Below are 17221 nucleotides of genomic sequence, written 5' to 3' on the forward strand. Positions count from 1 at the left end.
ACCTACCCAGGTTTGATCACATTTTCCAAGGTTGGGCAGTCGTATATGGCACTTACTTTATTTTTAGCCTCGGCCACATTCCAGTAGCGCCAGAGTCAGTGTCTGCACTGGCAAGATAATACTGGCACCAGGGGAATGCCGATGGCTGCCACCCAGTAACCCCCTCGTAGGGAACTGCCAACATCCTGGGGACTATTACCTTGTGCCAATGGCCATCATTGATTTTGGTGGGGATCATGGTGTTGGTGTCACCACTTCCCAAGTCATAACTGAAGTAGGGCAAGCCATTTCTCAGCTGAACTGTAGCAAAATCAGCATGATTGATCCGGGCCATGTAAAAGAGCAAGCCTGATTCAGCTTCGGTTCGCACTTCAAATTCAATGGTGAGACTGTGAAATAAAAGTATGCGAAGTAAAACAGAAGAATAAGAACATTCTTATTCTAGGATAGAGTGGCATCTGATCATGGTGCTTTTTCATAAAGGATAGCAAAACCTTTTCCAAGGTGAGGACTATCCAGGTCTGCTGAGTTCCTAGTTCCTAAACTGGCTTCTCAGGCTCAGACAAATATTGATATAATTCTATTCTTTACAGTACTCAGTGAACTAAAAAAGCTCACCTCATTTATTAATAAATATAGTTAATTAAACTTGAATAAAAAATACTTAGTACTTCCATTTATCAGTTCTTGTCTAATATCTCAGAATAAATCATACCGGTTTTTAACTTTGGCGTCATCAAATGCGATTGCAATGTGACTGTTTCTAGAAAGTCCAAACTGTTTGCTCCCTATCAGGAGAGCTGGTTCCGATTCTGCAGCACAAGGACCCTGTAAAATACCAAGGAGAGAAGGAGCAGAGATTTTGGACTCCATTCTTTAAAAATGTAATGCTACTGTCTAATGGTTTCTTATATTTTAGTTTAATGTTCTCACAAAATCTCGTTTAAGTTCCTTAGAAATGAAAGCTGTCTCTTATTCATCTCTGTACTCTACTACATAGTAGGTACTTACTATTTATACTGCACCTTTGAATTGCCAAAGGAATGGTGCTCAAAAATATTCATTGATTAATTCATGTTTTCATTATCCTTTAAGGAAATCTATTATTCATATTTCTGAGAAAACTGGAATTTCCTTCTCACTTTTACTTCATTTATGAAGAGTTATATCGTTAGAAGATTGAACAGGGAAAATGACAAGCTTGCCACTGGGTTACAGGAGTAGAAAAATGTGTCCTTCTTGTCCTCCCCATTTCTCTCTCCCACCGTCTTACTTTTTCTTGAAAATTATCGGTGCTAGAAGGTTTCCATGAATTTAGACTTTCAAGCTGGTGTATCTCAACTTGCAAGTCAGCCCATTCAGGCTTAGCCCGTTGCTAGGCAACCCAGCACACTTTTTAATGTAACCTGCCATACACCATTTCAACTGCCACTGTTCAAAGATCAACTTCCTAGGGCGCTTACAAGGTAGAGCTCGCTGCGGGGCTAGCTTCAGAGGCAGGCTTCCTGTGTAGTCACTGAGCTTAATGCTCTGCTGTCACCATTTTGAAATTCTTAATAATTTTTGAATGAGGTGCCCTGCATTTTCACTTGGCTCTGGGCCCTGCCAATTACGTAGCCAGACCTGACTGGGTGGACCTTACTTGGCTACTGTAATGCTCAGCTCAATAGTTAATCAAGGCTCCTCAAATTACCAAAACCACAATTCCTTTCCTTGGTCTCTATTTTCACAAAATAGCTCCAAGTACAAGCTGCTTAAGAAGTCTCTTAAAACACAAAGTACGTGAGAAAATAAATAACCTGCCTGCTCTCAACAACACATCTGTTTTTAAAGATCTGCACTTAATAGCTCTGGATGGGCCACTGCCCCAGTGCGCGCTGACTCAGCAGAGGTTCCCAAACAGCCCAAGGCAGGCTTTTGATGCAGCCTGCTCTTCCCAGGGTGTACCTTGGAGATGACTCATCAGCGCACAGGAAATTTTTACTTGATGAGGAAAATCCCTGCCCTCTTTTCTCTTGAGCTTAGTCAAATGGAGCACTCTGCCACAGCAGGTAAAAAGCTTTAAGTGTTTTGAAATGCTGTAAAATTGGGCTTTATGGAAGTATTTCCCTTCTTGCTTCCCAGGAGATGGTCAGTTACAAAGAGCAGACTGTGGCTGAAATTCACAGAGATATGCAAAAACCCAGCGGGTAGAACAGGAACATGCTATTTATTCACGCAGCTGAATGGGCCTCTCTTGGAATCAACATGTGGCACCTTTCTTATTACCCTGACTGCAAAAAGAGCCCAAATGGAAAGGCCTTGGTAGCTTAATGTCTCAGCCTTCAATGATGCTATTAATAGAACTGGGATCGTTTATCAACCTCTCACGATATTTCCTGTAGAGAGGACCATCACAACACACGTAAGTAGCCTGTAGTCCTCCTCAGAAATCTCGAAGAGAATCCAACCTGCTGGGAGTCCATCAGGGGCAGAATTTAGCTAAAATATCTCTAAACCCTCAGCTCTGAAAACTGAGGGATGGAAAAGGTCACTGGATGTGGAGGAATTAGGGAACTATAATGTGTAGCCTAAAAGGAAACCACCAGCAGGTTATTTCCATGTTACTGTTAACACTGTCTAGTGGTTACATATATACGTTAATATAAAACAACTTTTCTAATGTAATTTTTAAAATTATCAAAATGGTTATTGTTAAGAGTAGGTCTTTTATTGGTAGCAGCTATTTGTCGTGGAGACCCTTTGTCTTTACGTGTTTTGGGCATTGTGGCCTGAACGCCATGCAAACCTTGCTTGCTGGTAGACTGGACACGTGATTTCCAACACTGGTCTTGAGCTGAGCAGCTCTGCTACATGTTATCAGATTTTCTAGGTGAAAGAGGCCCTGCTTACATTGTTTTAGAAAAACCTTTGACTTTGTAAGGGTCCTGTTTGTTTAGAAGCGTTACATGGTACACCCACTTGAAATTTAGGAAGAGCAGTGCTACCCGGAGAGGCTTCTGCTTCACTTTTACAGCACGTGGATCCTGAGAAGCAGGTGGAAACAGTGGCTAATAGAACCGTGTTCTCAGATTGGCCAGTTTTATAGAAGAGAGTGATAACAAATGCATCACTCTATTAGGTAAACTCAAAGTATAAAGCCGTTATGTAAGTTCATTGTTCTTTAAGGACATCCGAGTTGACATTTACTGTAATCAATTTGCAATGGGACGGATATTATGGAAAGAGGTTAAATAAACTGTCTATCAATCACCTTCCTTTATAAAACTGGCAGTTCAGAGAGGACAGAGAGGGTCCAGTGTAAGAGGATTTTCTGTGTATCTATCTACTTTAGGATTTAAATGGAAAGACAATTCCCCAACAGTGTCTAATCTGGTAATGTTTTTGGTGCAAGCCTAGATGTCTCCTCTCACTTGGTTAAGGGGAGGCGGGATGGATTGTGTCTGCTTTGCATCCCTTTCCCATGGGTGGATCTGAAACCAGGCCCGACATTCCCAGCAGGTTTGCCTGTTATGCCTCCTCTTCCTCGTCCCTCACACCCCTCAGAGGGTGGAGCGCCTCACCTGGCCACTCAAGCAGCTCTTTTCCTTCTAATAGCATTTTAAAGAGGGACCATGTGAGATGGAATAGAAAATGCCCCAAGGTTTGCATGAGAATAAAATGATCTTGTCATTAAGGACATTTTCAACCCTGCTTCCCATAGAAATCTGAGCTAAGAGGAAGGGTCTTCTAATGAGGTAATTATAAGGAACCTTTAAAGAATGGCTGTTGAAAGATGAATCGTCCTCCTCCAAGCCAGTGTGAGCTCGAGGGGGAGGCATCGTCTTTATGGATGTGATACATGACCTGTGTTATTTTGGAAACACTGATCTCTGAAATGTGTTAAAACAATAATACAAATAGCAGTGGTTCATCAATCTCAGCATGTTACAATCCTGCCACCTTGTGGGGACTCTTTAAAGTACATATGGGGGAAAATAGGAGAGGACAGGATGTGCTTGCTCCTTATTTGTCTCTGCTTGGCAGGTGACAAGATGTGGGCAGACGAGAGGGGAGTCTAAATGTGGCCCTGCACCTGTTGGTGAGAACAAGGACACAGCTGGAGAGGATTCTGAAGGAAGCCGTGCTGCCCATAGCCATGTTCAGGCAAGTGGGTAGAGCCGCAGGTTAGTAATGGAGCTTAACATTTTCACCTTCATACTGTTAATTAATTTCAGATCAGAATAAAGCATGGTCATTTCCGACTGCTGCTTGTTGGCTGACATTTGGAAATGAGTTATTGGATTCAGGATGGCATATGATTGGTGGATAAGCATTCCTTGACTCTAGATGGGTGCAGAGTAGAGACTTCAGTTGCATTGATCAAAACTGGCATCTCTGTTCTTGAAAGCACCAAATGATGAGTGATATACAAATTGCATCATTGGAGTATAATCTGCAAAAATACTGATACACTATGCTGTACACCTGAAAATAATGTAATATTGTAACTCAACTATACTTCAATACAAAATTAATTTAAAATAGCATCATTTTCTTCTTTCATGAGTCAAAAATCCTCTAACAAATAAATGTGGGCTAAAATGACAACTGCGAAGTTGGGTGCTTCTTTGTGATGCTCTTCTTTCGGCATGAATACTAAGCGGAAGATACTTTTTACGGCACTGACTTTAATATTCTGAAATACAAAATCCCTATTCAAGCTGTTTACTGAGAAACTGAGTTATGTTAACTCCCTGCACATAAGCTTTTTTGCTAAGTAGTGGGCATTTGCTAACTCCCTGCATATAAGCTTTTTTGCTAAGTAGTGGGAATTTGCGGTACTATTTATTTACACACTAATGCCTGAACAGTAATTCTTTGCAGTATGGAAAATGTATGTTTCCCCTTTAAATACATATCAGTATCCAACTGATTTATCCTTTGGCCGGGACTGTACTTAAGCTTTTAAAGTCACAGCATTCAATCTGCTGGAGCTTTCTTTCTTTTGCTCTGTTCTTTCCTTCTCTGCTCACTTCTTTCCCCCAACTCCCCAGGAGCCCCGAACAGCACAGGAACTCTTCATGGCTGTTTATGCTGCTCTTCTTAGTTATTCACGTTTTAAAATGTGAAGTTCAAAGTTCAACTTTCCAATAAACTTCAAGTAAAAAAAACCCAAAAAACGTGCAGCCAGCTCACTGTATACAAATCCACACAGGCCATGCTGGTTGTAAAGACTTGGTATAAACGCCGTATATACCTGCTGAGAACCTGTCACATTTTGACAATTTTCTGTAATACTAGAAGTCCACACTCTTAATCCCTCCCGTCCTCCATGAGAAATAGCCACAAATATAACATGTAGAAATGTTTTATCCAGCTCTAAATGGGCTGAAGAATAAAAGTATAAAGAGAAGACAGGCTACCACACTATCAAATGAGATAATACGCATAAAATATGCTCTCTGATCTATGATGTTCTGGCATGTATTAATAATAGGATTGACATAATCCATTTCACAGGCTTTCTCAAGATGCTCTTAAATTGCCCTGGAGGACAGTGAATGTCGTCCTGTTGCTGTAAGTTGCTGGTGGGGAGGGGTATGATGGCATGAAGAAGAAAACGAAAGGAACTGACAATAGGAGAGGGTTTCTGTCAACTGTGCTAGAACAAATAAGAAACATATAGATGATAGGTAGTTCCCACTTCTGGAATTAATGTGTAAGTAAGTCTTAATTCTTAGATTCTTAAAATTTTGAATTCTGATTTTAAAAAGAGAAAAGAAAATGGTGAGAATTGAAAATGATGATAGGAGACTTGAGAGAGAATAACCATACCGTGTTGGAGTTTGTTTAAAAAGGAATGCTCGCCCTCCTTTTCCTAGCGCTGGATCTCACCCTAACAGTGTGACAGGTTAAACGAACTAGTTCCCTTAGAAGAATGATGGAGTGTTACCATCCATCCATGCCCAGCCAGGCATGGTGCTGGGTGCTTTGCATACAGTGTATAATTTAGTCCATGATAATCCTCAGGGTAGATATTATTCTCATTTTTCAGTGAGTTTACTTACATTTAGAGAGGACAGTAAGTTATTCAGTGAGCCCCCCTGAGTTCACTGAGTAAAGGTAGGTGGGTTATACCAAGACAGGCAGGCAGACCCGTATCGTGGATAACTTGCATTAAAGACCCAGTTTATTTCCTCAGTGACTCTCAACGCAAAGGAGCTGAGAGGGGATCACGCACCACGTCCCTCTTCCCCAGTGAAGGAATCAGCTATATAACTGGATGTTGTGGAGGAATCAAGGTTGAAAGACCGCTGCTTTTAATTTATCTGTTTAAACATTTATGAAAGCAAAACACGTTTAAGAATGTTTTTTGAAATGATGAAAATCATCTCTGGACCATATATCTCTGCTGTTAGCATCTGATGTATTGCTTGGAAAGGTTTTTCTTATGCATTTTTCTAGCTACTGATATAGACATGATTATGTAGTATACAGAGTTTTATATCCTGTTTTCCCCACTTAACATAATGTCATAAGTATGTCATCCTCATTTTATATTGTTTCAATTGAAAGATTTTAAGTATAAGAGAGTGAGTATGGTGACATATTAAAATTTGCATTTTATGGCCCTGTTTTCACACTTCTAGGTACCACTACCCATTTTGTTTGGATGGAGTTTAACGGTGTCCCCTGCCATGCTTCTAATTTTCAGTCTTGGAAGCTAGCAGGTTGTGTTTGCAGCCCATATTGGCATTTATCCTGACTGACCTCTACACGTATTTGCTTACTGTGTTATTTATGTTAATGTCTACTTTCTCAAATATGGCTCTCAGTCAGTTTCTCTTTCTCTGGTAGGCTCTTAATAAATATTTGTCATAAAATAAATGTCATAAATGTCTTATTCATCTCTGCATTTAGTAGCCTTTTAATAAATATTTGTCATGAAATAAATTGTCAAACCTTTAAGTAACCTTTAAAAAGCAGACACTTCTCTCCACACACACAAAAAATAAAGAATGAAGATAGATAAGGGAAAGAAATCAGATTAAAAGAGGAGATATGTATGGTTTCATGATCTGAAACTCTGAAAATACAGTACAGCCCAATAGAGATGAAAAATAATTCTAAAATATGTAATTTTGACCACATAGTCATAAATAATTATAATGTGCAAGATCTGATGTTCTATGAGTCTTTCTGTACCAATGCACGGGACTGCTACTCAACCTCTCTTTTGCTTTTGTCTTATCTACTAAGTGGAATGCTCTTTTTTGGAGAAGTTAAAACATATACTGCTGAGAGCAAATGGAAACTGGAATAAGAACAGAAGCTTATAAGAAAACTTAAATGAGTTAAAATCTCCAGTCCAGATGGAAAAGTACCTTTGTTTTCAGAAAAAGGGAAAAAATGTGATCTCTAGAAACCACAGAAGGATATGCTTGAGACCTCCTATAAGACAAAGTTTGTGTTTCAGAAACACAACTAAGAAAAGAAAGGTGATCACTGAGGACCAGCAGGGTTATTCACCAATAAACCAGACCAATTCAATGTGGACTGGCTGAGGGACCTGATTCAAGAGAAGTTCAAGTGATACAAAGGCCCTCAAGGTTTTGGTTGACCGAATATGGTACCTAATGATGAACTAATGGCATGAGCCATCCGTGTAAAACATTAAAACATTCCCAGGTGTATTTATTAGTAGAATATGATGACTGACAGACCAGTGAAAGGAGGAACTCTGCTGTTCTCTGAACTGGGCACTCCACTTGGAGTAGTATGGTCTATTCTAGGTGCCATATTTTGAAAGAGATATTTCAAATGTAAGAATATTATCAGTGTGAATATGGGAATTAGAAATTAAGAATTAAGAAGAATGCTTGCAATAATGGAATATTCAGCCTGGGAAAGGAGAACACTTAGCTGTTTTCAAATGCTTGAAGGGGTGTTAGAGAAGATAGATATAATGTGTTTGGCTACAGAAACACAATCATTACGTAGAGGTTATAGGGATGCAGTTTTACTTCATTATAACCAGTGGCTTTCTAACAACTAGAGCCTGCCTCATCATAACACTGGAAAATCCTTGTCAATGGAATGTTCAAGCAAAGGCTGTAAGTCCACATCAAGTATCATATAAAAAGATTCATGTATTAAGATGGCGATTGGACCAGCTGGTCTCTCGGGCTTCTGCTAATTACAATTTATAATTCTAAGTCAGTTGTTCAGAATTTAGGATCCACTTTCCTATAGAATCCAAATGGACATTTGGATCCGAGGTCAAAAACGTTTATTTTAACCATGGTGTTTTTAAATTCTTCGGTTGAAAACACTTTCCTGAGTCCAGGGAACAGATATGAGGGATAACAGTCTAGAGAACAGTACATGAGGCAGAAGGGAGGGAGGATCATTAGCCTTCCCTTTGCTGGGGGAAATCGAGCATAAGGCCACATTATGAAAGAGCTAAGGAAACATTCTAAAATCCATGTGGCAGATCTCAGTGAGGTCTTAGGAGAAAATCAACTCCTTGAACTAATCCCCACATGACTGACAGCCTTTCACTTGCTAGCTGTGCTGTGTGATTGCAGGTGTTTTCTTCTGTGAACGGGGGCTAATAATACTTCCAATGATATAAATAAACATAAATAAAACAATTAATAGCTTGTGAGAATCAAATGAAATGATATATAGTGCCCGGCAGAATACTGGCCACATACTATATAGTTACTTAGTAAATGCAGGGATTCCTCACAGTATCTATGTGTGTGTGCTTCTTCCACTTTTCAAAGAACTTCCACATACATTACCTCATTTGATTCTTACAATAATCCCATCGGCAGGCAAGGTAGGTGTAATATCCACATTTTACAGAGAAGGAAATGATGCTTGGAATAAATGGCCAGTTTTCCTAAAAGATGATTATTTGGCTTCACAGAGTGTTGCAGTGATGAGGAACCAGATTGTATAATCAGACCCACTGGATCAAAATTCCTATCCTGTCACTTACTGGCCGTGTCTGGGTGTATTACTTAGGCTAGCTAATTCTTATTAACTCAACTAAAAATGGGATGATGGTATATAGGTATATATTTTACACAGCTGTTAGGAAAATTACAATAATATGGAATGGAAATTGTTAAAAAGCAGTCATTATGATCATTACTGTATAGTAATTATGCCATTTATTTAATGCTTAGTATATGCTAGGGTTTTAACAAACATTTTTTTAAATCCTCATAATGACTCTGTGATATACGTGTTGTTAGTATACTCACTGTACAGGTGAGGAAACTGAGGGGAATAGATTAGCCAAGTAGCTTTCCCACATTCATACAGATGGTAGGTTAGAGTGCTGGGATTTGAACCCAGGCAGTCTGACTCTGGAACCCACGCTCTAATCAAGGATATACTACCTCCCGTGCTATGAAATATTTTGTGTGTGTCTCTCTGTCACACAAACACATATGCACATACACATGTAATCATATTAGACATGCACATTTGCATGATGTTTAGAAACAATTTTAATTACGTATTACTGGTTTTAAAAAACAGAATACCAAATTGTATGCATGGTATGAGATCTACTATGTAAAATGCAAATAAAAGGGGCTGAAAATCAATATGGTTGCCTCTGTGTGGTGCTATGGTAGGTGGGTTTTATTCTTGATTCTGTAGACATTTCTGTGCTAACTTTTCAACTGAAAACACGTGCCATTTTATAAACAGGAAAATTAAAGGAGAACAGACATATAAAAGAAAGTAATCCAAGGAAGATGTAAGGAGAAAAGGTTTTCATTGACAGGTGACACTTCCTCTAATTCTAGCAGTAGAGTATACTAGATATCCTGAATAACCTTTGTTCTGAAAATGACTAAAAACACAGGGTTAAAATGAGAAAGCGACGGGATATAAACACTTACATGTGCCAGAACTGGGGTGGGTGCAGGTACGGCTGGGGTGGGAACTGGCTCTGGCTGGATAACTGTTTCGGTTGGAATTGCTCCATCTTCATCCTCAGGTGGTTTCTCATGGGCACAGCGACCGATGTCTGCATTTTTGAAGGATACAGGCTGTGCAAAGTCCATAGGGCTAAGGGAATATAATTAAAATTCAATACTTTCTCCTATTTTTCATTGTCCTGCTTCCTTACCATGACATCAAATTTCCCCTTTCCCATTTTAAAGGTCATCAGTGCAATTAAAAAAAAAAAAATCTAACTTGAAGATCTTCACTGTTTCCTTCCCCCTATGGTTTTGGATAGTGTAGATGCAACAGTGATGCTCATACCAAAAAAAAAAAAAAAATTAGTAACAAGGAGATTCACTTACACAGAGTTTATAACAAGGTTCCATATACAGCCTTCAAAAGGAGGAATATTTCTGAGTGGGGAAGGTTGAAATTCAGTTGGAGCGCCCCCGACGAAAAGCTTTTTAACTTCTATCGCCTGTTCTATTGTCAGATTTTGCACATGCCTTCTGTCTTCATCAACTTGAACAGTAAAGATGCTGATGAAACATTGAAAATAAACAAGTATAAAACACACAACGTCCAACACAACCGGAAATCCAACTCTCTTTCCTGCCACCACGCACCCCTCCTTCCTGAAGCTTTTAAGAGAGCCAAGTTTGATGATTAGGGATTCGACACTAAGCAAACAGTACTGTTTCTCAGGATCTTGTCCCTCTGCCTCCCTTGTAAACTTTCCTTGAGAGTTTCCGGAAACAAGGCAATGGTGCAGCTGCAACACTAGCCTCTGGTGGTGGTTGACAACAGCGGCCTTACACGTGACCCTGTGGTGCAGAGGCTTCTGTAAGGGGCAGTAATGTCTAATCGCAGGAGGCTCAGTCGGTTTAGCACAGCATGGGGTCACGTTTTGTGTAGCTCTGTATTTCTTGCTTTGTGCTAGCTGTTATCTTCTTGCTGGGGAACAAACTGTACTCCTGAGAGCTTAGATTGCAGGAATCAACAGCAAACACTTACAGGATGTTTTATAAAGAATGTAGCTGCTGGCTTTTGAATAGAAGAGGCAGGCCAGAATACCATGCTAACTGTTCTCGGCAATGATTTTCCTTAGTGGCGGTTTCATTAATTTCCCTAATTTGCTTATGAGAGATAACTCACACATTACTAATTGAGCACCTCATGCTACTTATTCACTCTGTGGATCCTGGGGCAAAGAATCAGGAGACAAAGAGTTCTGCTGATGAAAATGACCAAAAGCATTTTCTCTTTTGTTCTAGAAGCAGGTTTTAAACTTTAGTCCCAATAGTCAGCATGGGGCTCTTAGTCATAAGTGTTAGTCAATAGCCCAAGGATCATGAGTGGATTACTGAAAACTTATTTCACATCTGGCAAGAAAACCCTAAGCACTTAGGTGGAAAACTCAGTTCTAAAATGCCATTTTACTTGATTTAGAAAGAAGAAAAACCACATGTAGAATTAGAAACAATAAACTAGGGCAAAGATGCTCTGAAATGGCACTGAACAACTGGCCCACTTTGGGACAATTCAAATGTAAGAGAATAAGACAAAGAATAGATATCGTTGTGGCTCAAAATGTCATTATTCAGGAGGTGTAGAGGGAGCAGGTTGGGTTTAGTTTCAAAGGCAAAATAGGGGAAATGATACATTGATGTTTTGCCAGACTCTGGGCCAAGGACCATAGCAATGGTCCTTTCTTACTGGATCATAGGGTGGAGATGTCGAATGAGCCTGAGCTTTCAGAAGGAACAGACTGGAATTAAGCACTAGTATGGAAGCTTACTAGCTGTGTGACCTTGGGCCAGTTATTTAATCTTGCTCAGTCTCATTTCATTCATTTATAAAATGAGGATAAGAACACCTATTTCGAACCATGGAAAGCATTAACTAAGGCATTGCACTGAGTCTGTACTACTTAATAAGGGCACTGCTAGAAGACTATAGCTGAATCCAGTTTGCATTTTACATCATAGGAGCATCAAATCTAGGTCTTTTATTTAGTTCTTTGTAAATAGGGATATTACCTACATGTCCTCTCTGATTCTGGTGCATTTCCTTTTTAAAAAGTATTTATTCAAAAACGCTTTACTGTGGACCTACTATGTGCAAAAAGCATTATCAGAATCATTACATTACTATTAGTATTGTGATAGGTCAGCTGAATTTCCTTAAGATTTCAATAGTTGATTCTTGAAGTTTTATAATTAAATATTTTATTACTTAAATTCTATTTCTTATTTGTATGGAATATTGATCTAAGATTTTTTTCAAACCACCACCAAATGAACTGCGTACCTGGTAAAAGATATTAAGAGAAGTGCCCTGATATTTGCAATTTACACGAGAAACAAAATCTGAAATCTTTTAAATTGATGGTAAGAAAGAAATATTTGGGTTGCAGTGTCCAAACCAGGGTCCCTTTCTGGAAACCTCAAATTACTCCTGAAATATTTGCTACCACTTTGTGGTCTTTAACCTAATTCTGTACCTGTGTGAAGAATGCTTTCACGTAGGAGAATACCTACTTGCCTAAACGTCTACTCCAGGCTCTTAGGTTTTACTGTTTTCGTCCAGTTAGAACTACTGGCCACTGAGGTGGACTCTAGGTGGAAGGTCAGAGGGCCAAGCAGTTATAAAAGGCAGAGGTCACTGGAGAACTAGGAAATTAGGTACCAAAGTGAAGGAAGTGAAATTTTTGCAGAGGAAGGGGTAGAAAAGGAGAGAGAATGTGGGAGGAGGGGTAAAGAGAGGCAGAGAGGGAGAGAAAAAGGGCAAGAGTAATATTGAAAAGTTTGCCTCTCTATTTGGTAAAAATCTATTGATTTTATGAGGTGGTATTAATGGTATTAAAATTGCCATCTTATCCAGAGTTTTAAGAAAAGAAATAACAATTGACATTTATGGTCTAAATAGTGTTGGAAGAAAGCAAATATTTCCAAGTTAATAGGAGTATCATAATCAACATGAAGTAATACAAATCTCTGAGGTCACAAAAAGGGTAAGATTAAATAGCGGGTGAGCACAGATGGGGGTGTTAAAGTCAAGTATATCTGGGTTTAAATCCTGCCTCTGTTATTTACTATCTATGTGATTTTGGGCAAATTAGTTAATATATCCTCATCTGTGATGAAAGGATATTAATACAGATCTCACACACATTTAGAATGACTCAAGGACATAATCTTTGTTTAGTATTTGACACAGAGCATGCCATAGAATTGAAATGAAGCATTAAAATATGTTTCTGGGAGATGTTCTTAGGGTCATTAGTGATCTCTAGTTAATCAGTTAATTGAGGTGCTCGCCTAAAGGATAGGTGATGATTGTTTTTTGACCTCAGAGTGCTGAATGAGACATTACGGTGCAAATGAGTTCTTGCTTTGCCACAGACTGCAGTGACAACCCACTAATATGTCCAATACATTATCCTTTAATTACCAGCGAATAGTAAAACTGTTTGTTTATATGGCCAATTAACTGAACGACCAGTTTTCAGGGGATGTACTATACACTGGGCTTAATCAAATAAAGGTTGGATTGATGGCCAACAGCTGTGGAGCTGGCATAATAAAATACCCTTCTTGAAGAGACACCTGTTAAAAGGACACCTTAGCATAACATCATAATGCACTTGAGAATGTCAGAATCCTTTCTCTACAAAATAACATATTTGGATGATTTTTTGGTCAACTATATTTGTCAGATCTGCATTTGCTTCTTGAAGTTATTTAAAATTTAAAGACTTTAGAAAGTCTTTCCTACAATGAGAAGGACTAACATTTGGCAAAGGACCTGAAATCTAGTCTAGAAGACATGTAAAATCAGTATTCTAGAGCATTCCCTAAGATTCAAATGAGAAAATTCAGTTTGCATTTCTCTTCAGAGACCATGACTGCAATATGTGCCTATAAGATTAGTAAAAGTTCTTAGTTTGTCCAAATATTGATCCCTCATTTGTCTTAATCATGGTTTCTAAACATCTCAGTTAGAAGATACTCTGCAAGAAGGCTTAGTATCATTTCATCCCACAACCTAATGCTCTGTGTAATAGAAAAACATGAACCAAGGAGAGCTTCATCACTTACTTAGAAGACAAGGCATTCTTATTACTTATTTAAACTGTTATCCACACAAGAGGATGATTAGAAAAGGGAGGTCTTTAAGTACAGAATAACATCTGCTTACTTGAACTTTTGCTACACATTCATACTGTTGTTGTGTTTAAAAGTATTCTCTGTGTTTTGAGGTTTCATCAGATTTGATTTCCAGGTCTCTTCTATGTCTTCAGTCTAATAAATGGATTGTGGGTCTGGAGGTCTGAAGTCTCTGGGTTTCTGTTTTCTTTTTCTCTAATTGTTCGTCTAAGTTCATTACCTCTCTGAGTTGTCATACAACATTTTGATGAAAAAAAAAAACCAAATGACTTCCCCAATAAAGTAAGTATGAAGTACTGTAGCATTCTGAAGAAATGAGAAATCAGCTTATAACACTAATAAGCAATTCCCTGACTCAGGGCTGGGAAGCAGGTGCTCTGGTGGATCTGCAGAAAGGCAGCCTCCGTGCACGGATGGCAAGACGGCAGCCTTCTCCCTTCCCTCTCTCAACTCTGTTCCCTCACGGAGCCGTCCCGCAGGGACCCAGCACACCTTGGCGGGGGGGGGGTGGGGTGGGGGGTGGGGGGGTGAGGGCCGGGGACGAGGCATGCGCAGAACCGTGCTCCGTGGGTCCTGCAGCCGCGGCCGCGCTCTATCTGTGACGGATTTTTAAGCAGCTGCCATAACTGCTTTGGAACCTGAATGAAACAGCAGCTGCCAAAGGCTGGTATGCCCTACTTGAGAAGAGAGTATCTGAGAGGTGAGGAGGGAGAGAGTTTTCTTATCTACGCTTCAGAGGATGCATTTGGTTTTTCCAAAGGTGGAGAGGAGAGCCACCTAGCATAAAAACGTTAAGAACAAGACTCCTAAGGGTCAAGGGAAATGAGGTTCCCGAAGTATGAAATATAAAGAAGATGAAATTAAACTACTTGATAGTTTTGCAATGCATCGTGTGTCCATGCACACAAAGGTCCAGTAAAGGACTAAGGCGAGCAAAGGAGTTCGCGTTAGTTATGACAGTACAGTCAGTCGTTAGGACTATTGTTACCCTCTAGCTCTCTCTACATGAACAGAATGTTCTCTCCCGTCGTGAAACAGACTCGGCTCTGGTTTGACGGCAATTTTCCTCATTGTTCGTGCCCCTGTGGAGAGATGCACTTCCAGACGACCCTTGTTCAGGAATATCGCATAATAGGCCTGCAACAGCAAATGGTCATTGAAGATTAAAGAGGAGTCTCATCTATGACTTACCTTAGTTCCCTGACAGAGCTGCGTATTCATCCGCTCTGAGATCTTACCTGAGAAGTTAAGACTCAGTATTTTCTTAAAAAGAGTATTTAAAGCAGCTGGAAATAGCTTTTTAATCATTTACCATTTTTGCTTGTTAGATGATGTGGAAAGTGGAGATATAGCAGTCTCTGCAAAGCAGATTTGCAATGCTGAAAGGAACAGTTGTGCTGGCACTGGGCTTCTAACTCACGAAACCCATCAGGAAATAAAGGGTGTCAATAAAATCCCTCTCCCTTGTATTCACAAACGGACAGCTAGCTTCTGGAAATGAGGTCTGACTCCCAACCTCACGGCATTTTGAGTGTTTAGATTTCAATTCGTTCTCTGGGCTGGTGGATAGATTGCTATCAACATGTAACTTGTCTCCCACATTTAGAAAGAAGGAAGACAATTTTTCATCCACAAACAGGACTGCTTTCTTTTTGCTACTGTTACTATAGAAACAGTATGGTTTTGAGATCAGTTTATGAACCCCAGGGAGCTTGAACGCAGTCCTTCTCCCCAAAGCTGACGCTACGCTTGCTCCCTTTCCTGTGAAGCAGGGGGGTGGCACCTGATACACGGTGACCACTTGGTCCTCTGCGAGTCACCTGAGGTAGTGGAGATGGTTTCATTCAAACATCATAACGTCTCCAATAACTTACAAAATCGTCTATGCCGCAGCGTGTCCAACACAAAATGGCCAGAGGATCTGGATTAGTGCTTGCCATTCATCAAAAGGGGCAACTGCCATCTACTCAATTAAAATTTTTTTAGCTGGCTGAGTTCTCAAACCCCTTTAGCAGAACATAATCACAAATGACCCTATGGGTATCAAAACTGGTAGCTTTGAAAAATAAAGTATGTCATTTAACCAGTATTGATTCTACAACAGACATGAACTATTTAACATTGTTTCCTCTTTCAGATAGCATTGACAATGAGATTTTAAAAACTAGATACTCATTATCATTAAAATGTTGAAACATTAACATGTTATTTCTAATTTACTTTGTACTATAGTGCTTAATATTTTCTCATTTTAATTGTTTTAATGGGAACATGTTTTATTTTAAGAACTATCCTGAAGTCTGATGACTCAAGTCCATTTATTTAGTTCTGATGAGGAGAAATCTGAAAACGATGGCTGGTGCTTAACTATTTGACTGTGACCTAGGAAACACATATCCTTTAGTGAAACCTATTTCAGAATGTTTGATCTGGCCCTCTTATTATAACTAGCTTATCATTTGTAGCAGTGAGAAAATAATTTTATTTTTATGATTAAAAGATAAAGGCTTTAAGAGAACAGTTATATTTTATATTTATTCAGTGCTTATACATAGTAAAAAATGAGATAAAATACCACTTTCTCTCCCTCTACTCTTCAAAAAATATTTTTTGGTTTTTTTTCTTCCCAAAGAAATCCTTTTCTTCCCTAAGGTCAAAGGTTATCCTTTTATGTTTTCCTCTAAACTTTTAAAACTTTTTTCCTTTCATATGTAAGGCTTTAATTCATTGGGAATTTATTTTTCTGTCTGGCATGAAGTAGAAATTAGTTCATTTTTTTCTATATGGATAACCAATTGCCCCAGAATCATTCACTGAAAGGGCCACTTTTTCCCTAATGATGTGCAATGCCACCTATTGCCAAATGTTGTTTCCATCTATATTTGGCTCTCTATTCTGTTCCACTGACACAGAGTTATCCATGAATTAACACCATACTCCCATGATTCAAAACTCTAGCTTCTAATGTGCTGATATCTGCTAGGACAGTCCACCAACTTATTCTTCTATTTCAGGAGTTTCTTGGGCTTTGGATCTTTGATATAAATTTTAGAGTTAGCTTGTCCTGATTTACAAAAAGATAAGGTGGTATTTTCATTGAA

The 17221-nt window shown here is 39.2% G+C and overlaps 1 protein-coding gene across 1 annotated transcript in view; it reads right to left on the reverse strand.

Annotated features, from left to right (window-relative positions):
- LAMA2 (laminin subunit alpha 2) overlaps positions 1-17221 on the reverse strand; it is a 646015-nt gene that overhangs the window by 18922 nt on the left and 609872 nt on the right. The window contains exons 56-60 of the mRNA XM_007190832.3: positions 15109-15257; positions 10314-10490; positions 9906-10074; positions 716-828; positions 200-389 (exon numbers count right to left, since the gene is read on the reverse strand). Of these exons, the coding sequence (XP_007190894.2) occupies positions 200-389; positions 716-828; positions 9906-10074; positions 10314-10490; positions 15109-15257 (798 nt within the window). The remainder of the gene's footprint in view (positions 1-199; positions 390-715; positions 829-9905; positions 10075-10313; positions 10491-15108; positions 15258-17221) is intronic.

This window comes from Balaenoptera acutorostrata, chromosome 14, assembly GCF_949987535.1.
Source record: "Balaenoptera acutorostrata chromosome 14, mBalAcu1.1, whole genome shotgun sequence".
In the NCBI taxonomy this organism is placed as follows: Eukaryota; Metazoa; Chordata; class Mammalia; order Artiodactyla; family Balaenopteridae; genus Balaenoptera; species Balaenoptera acutorostrata.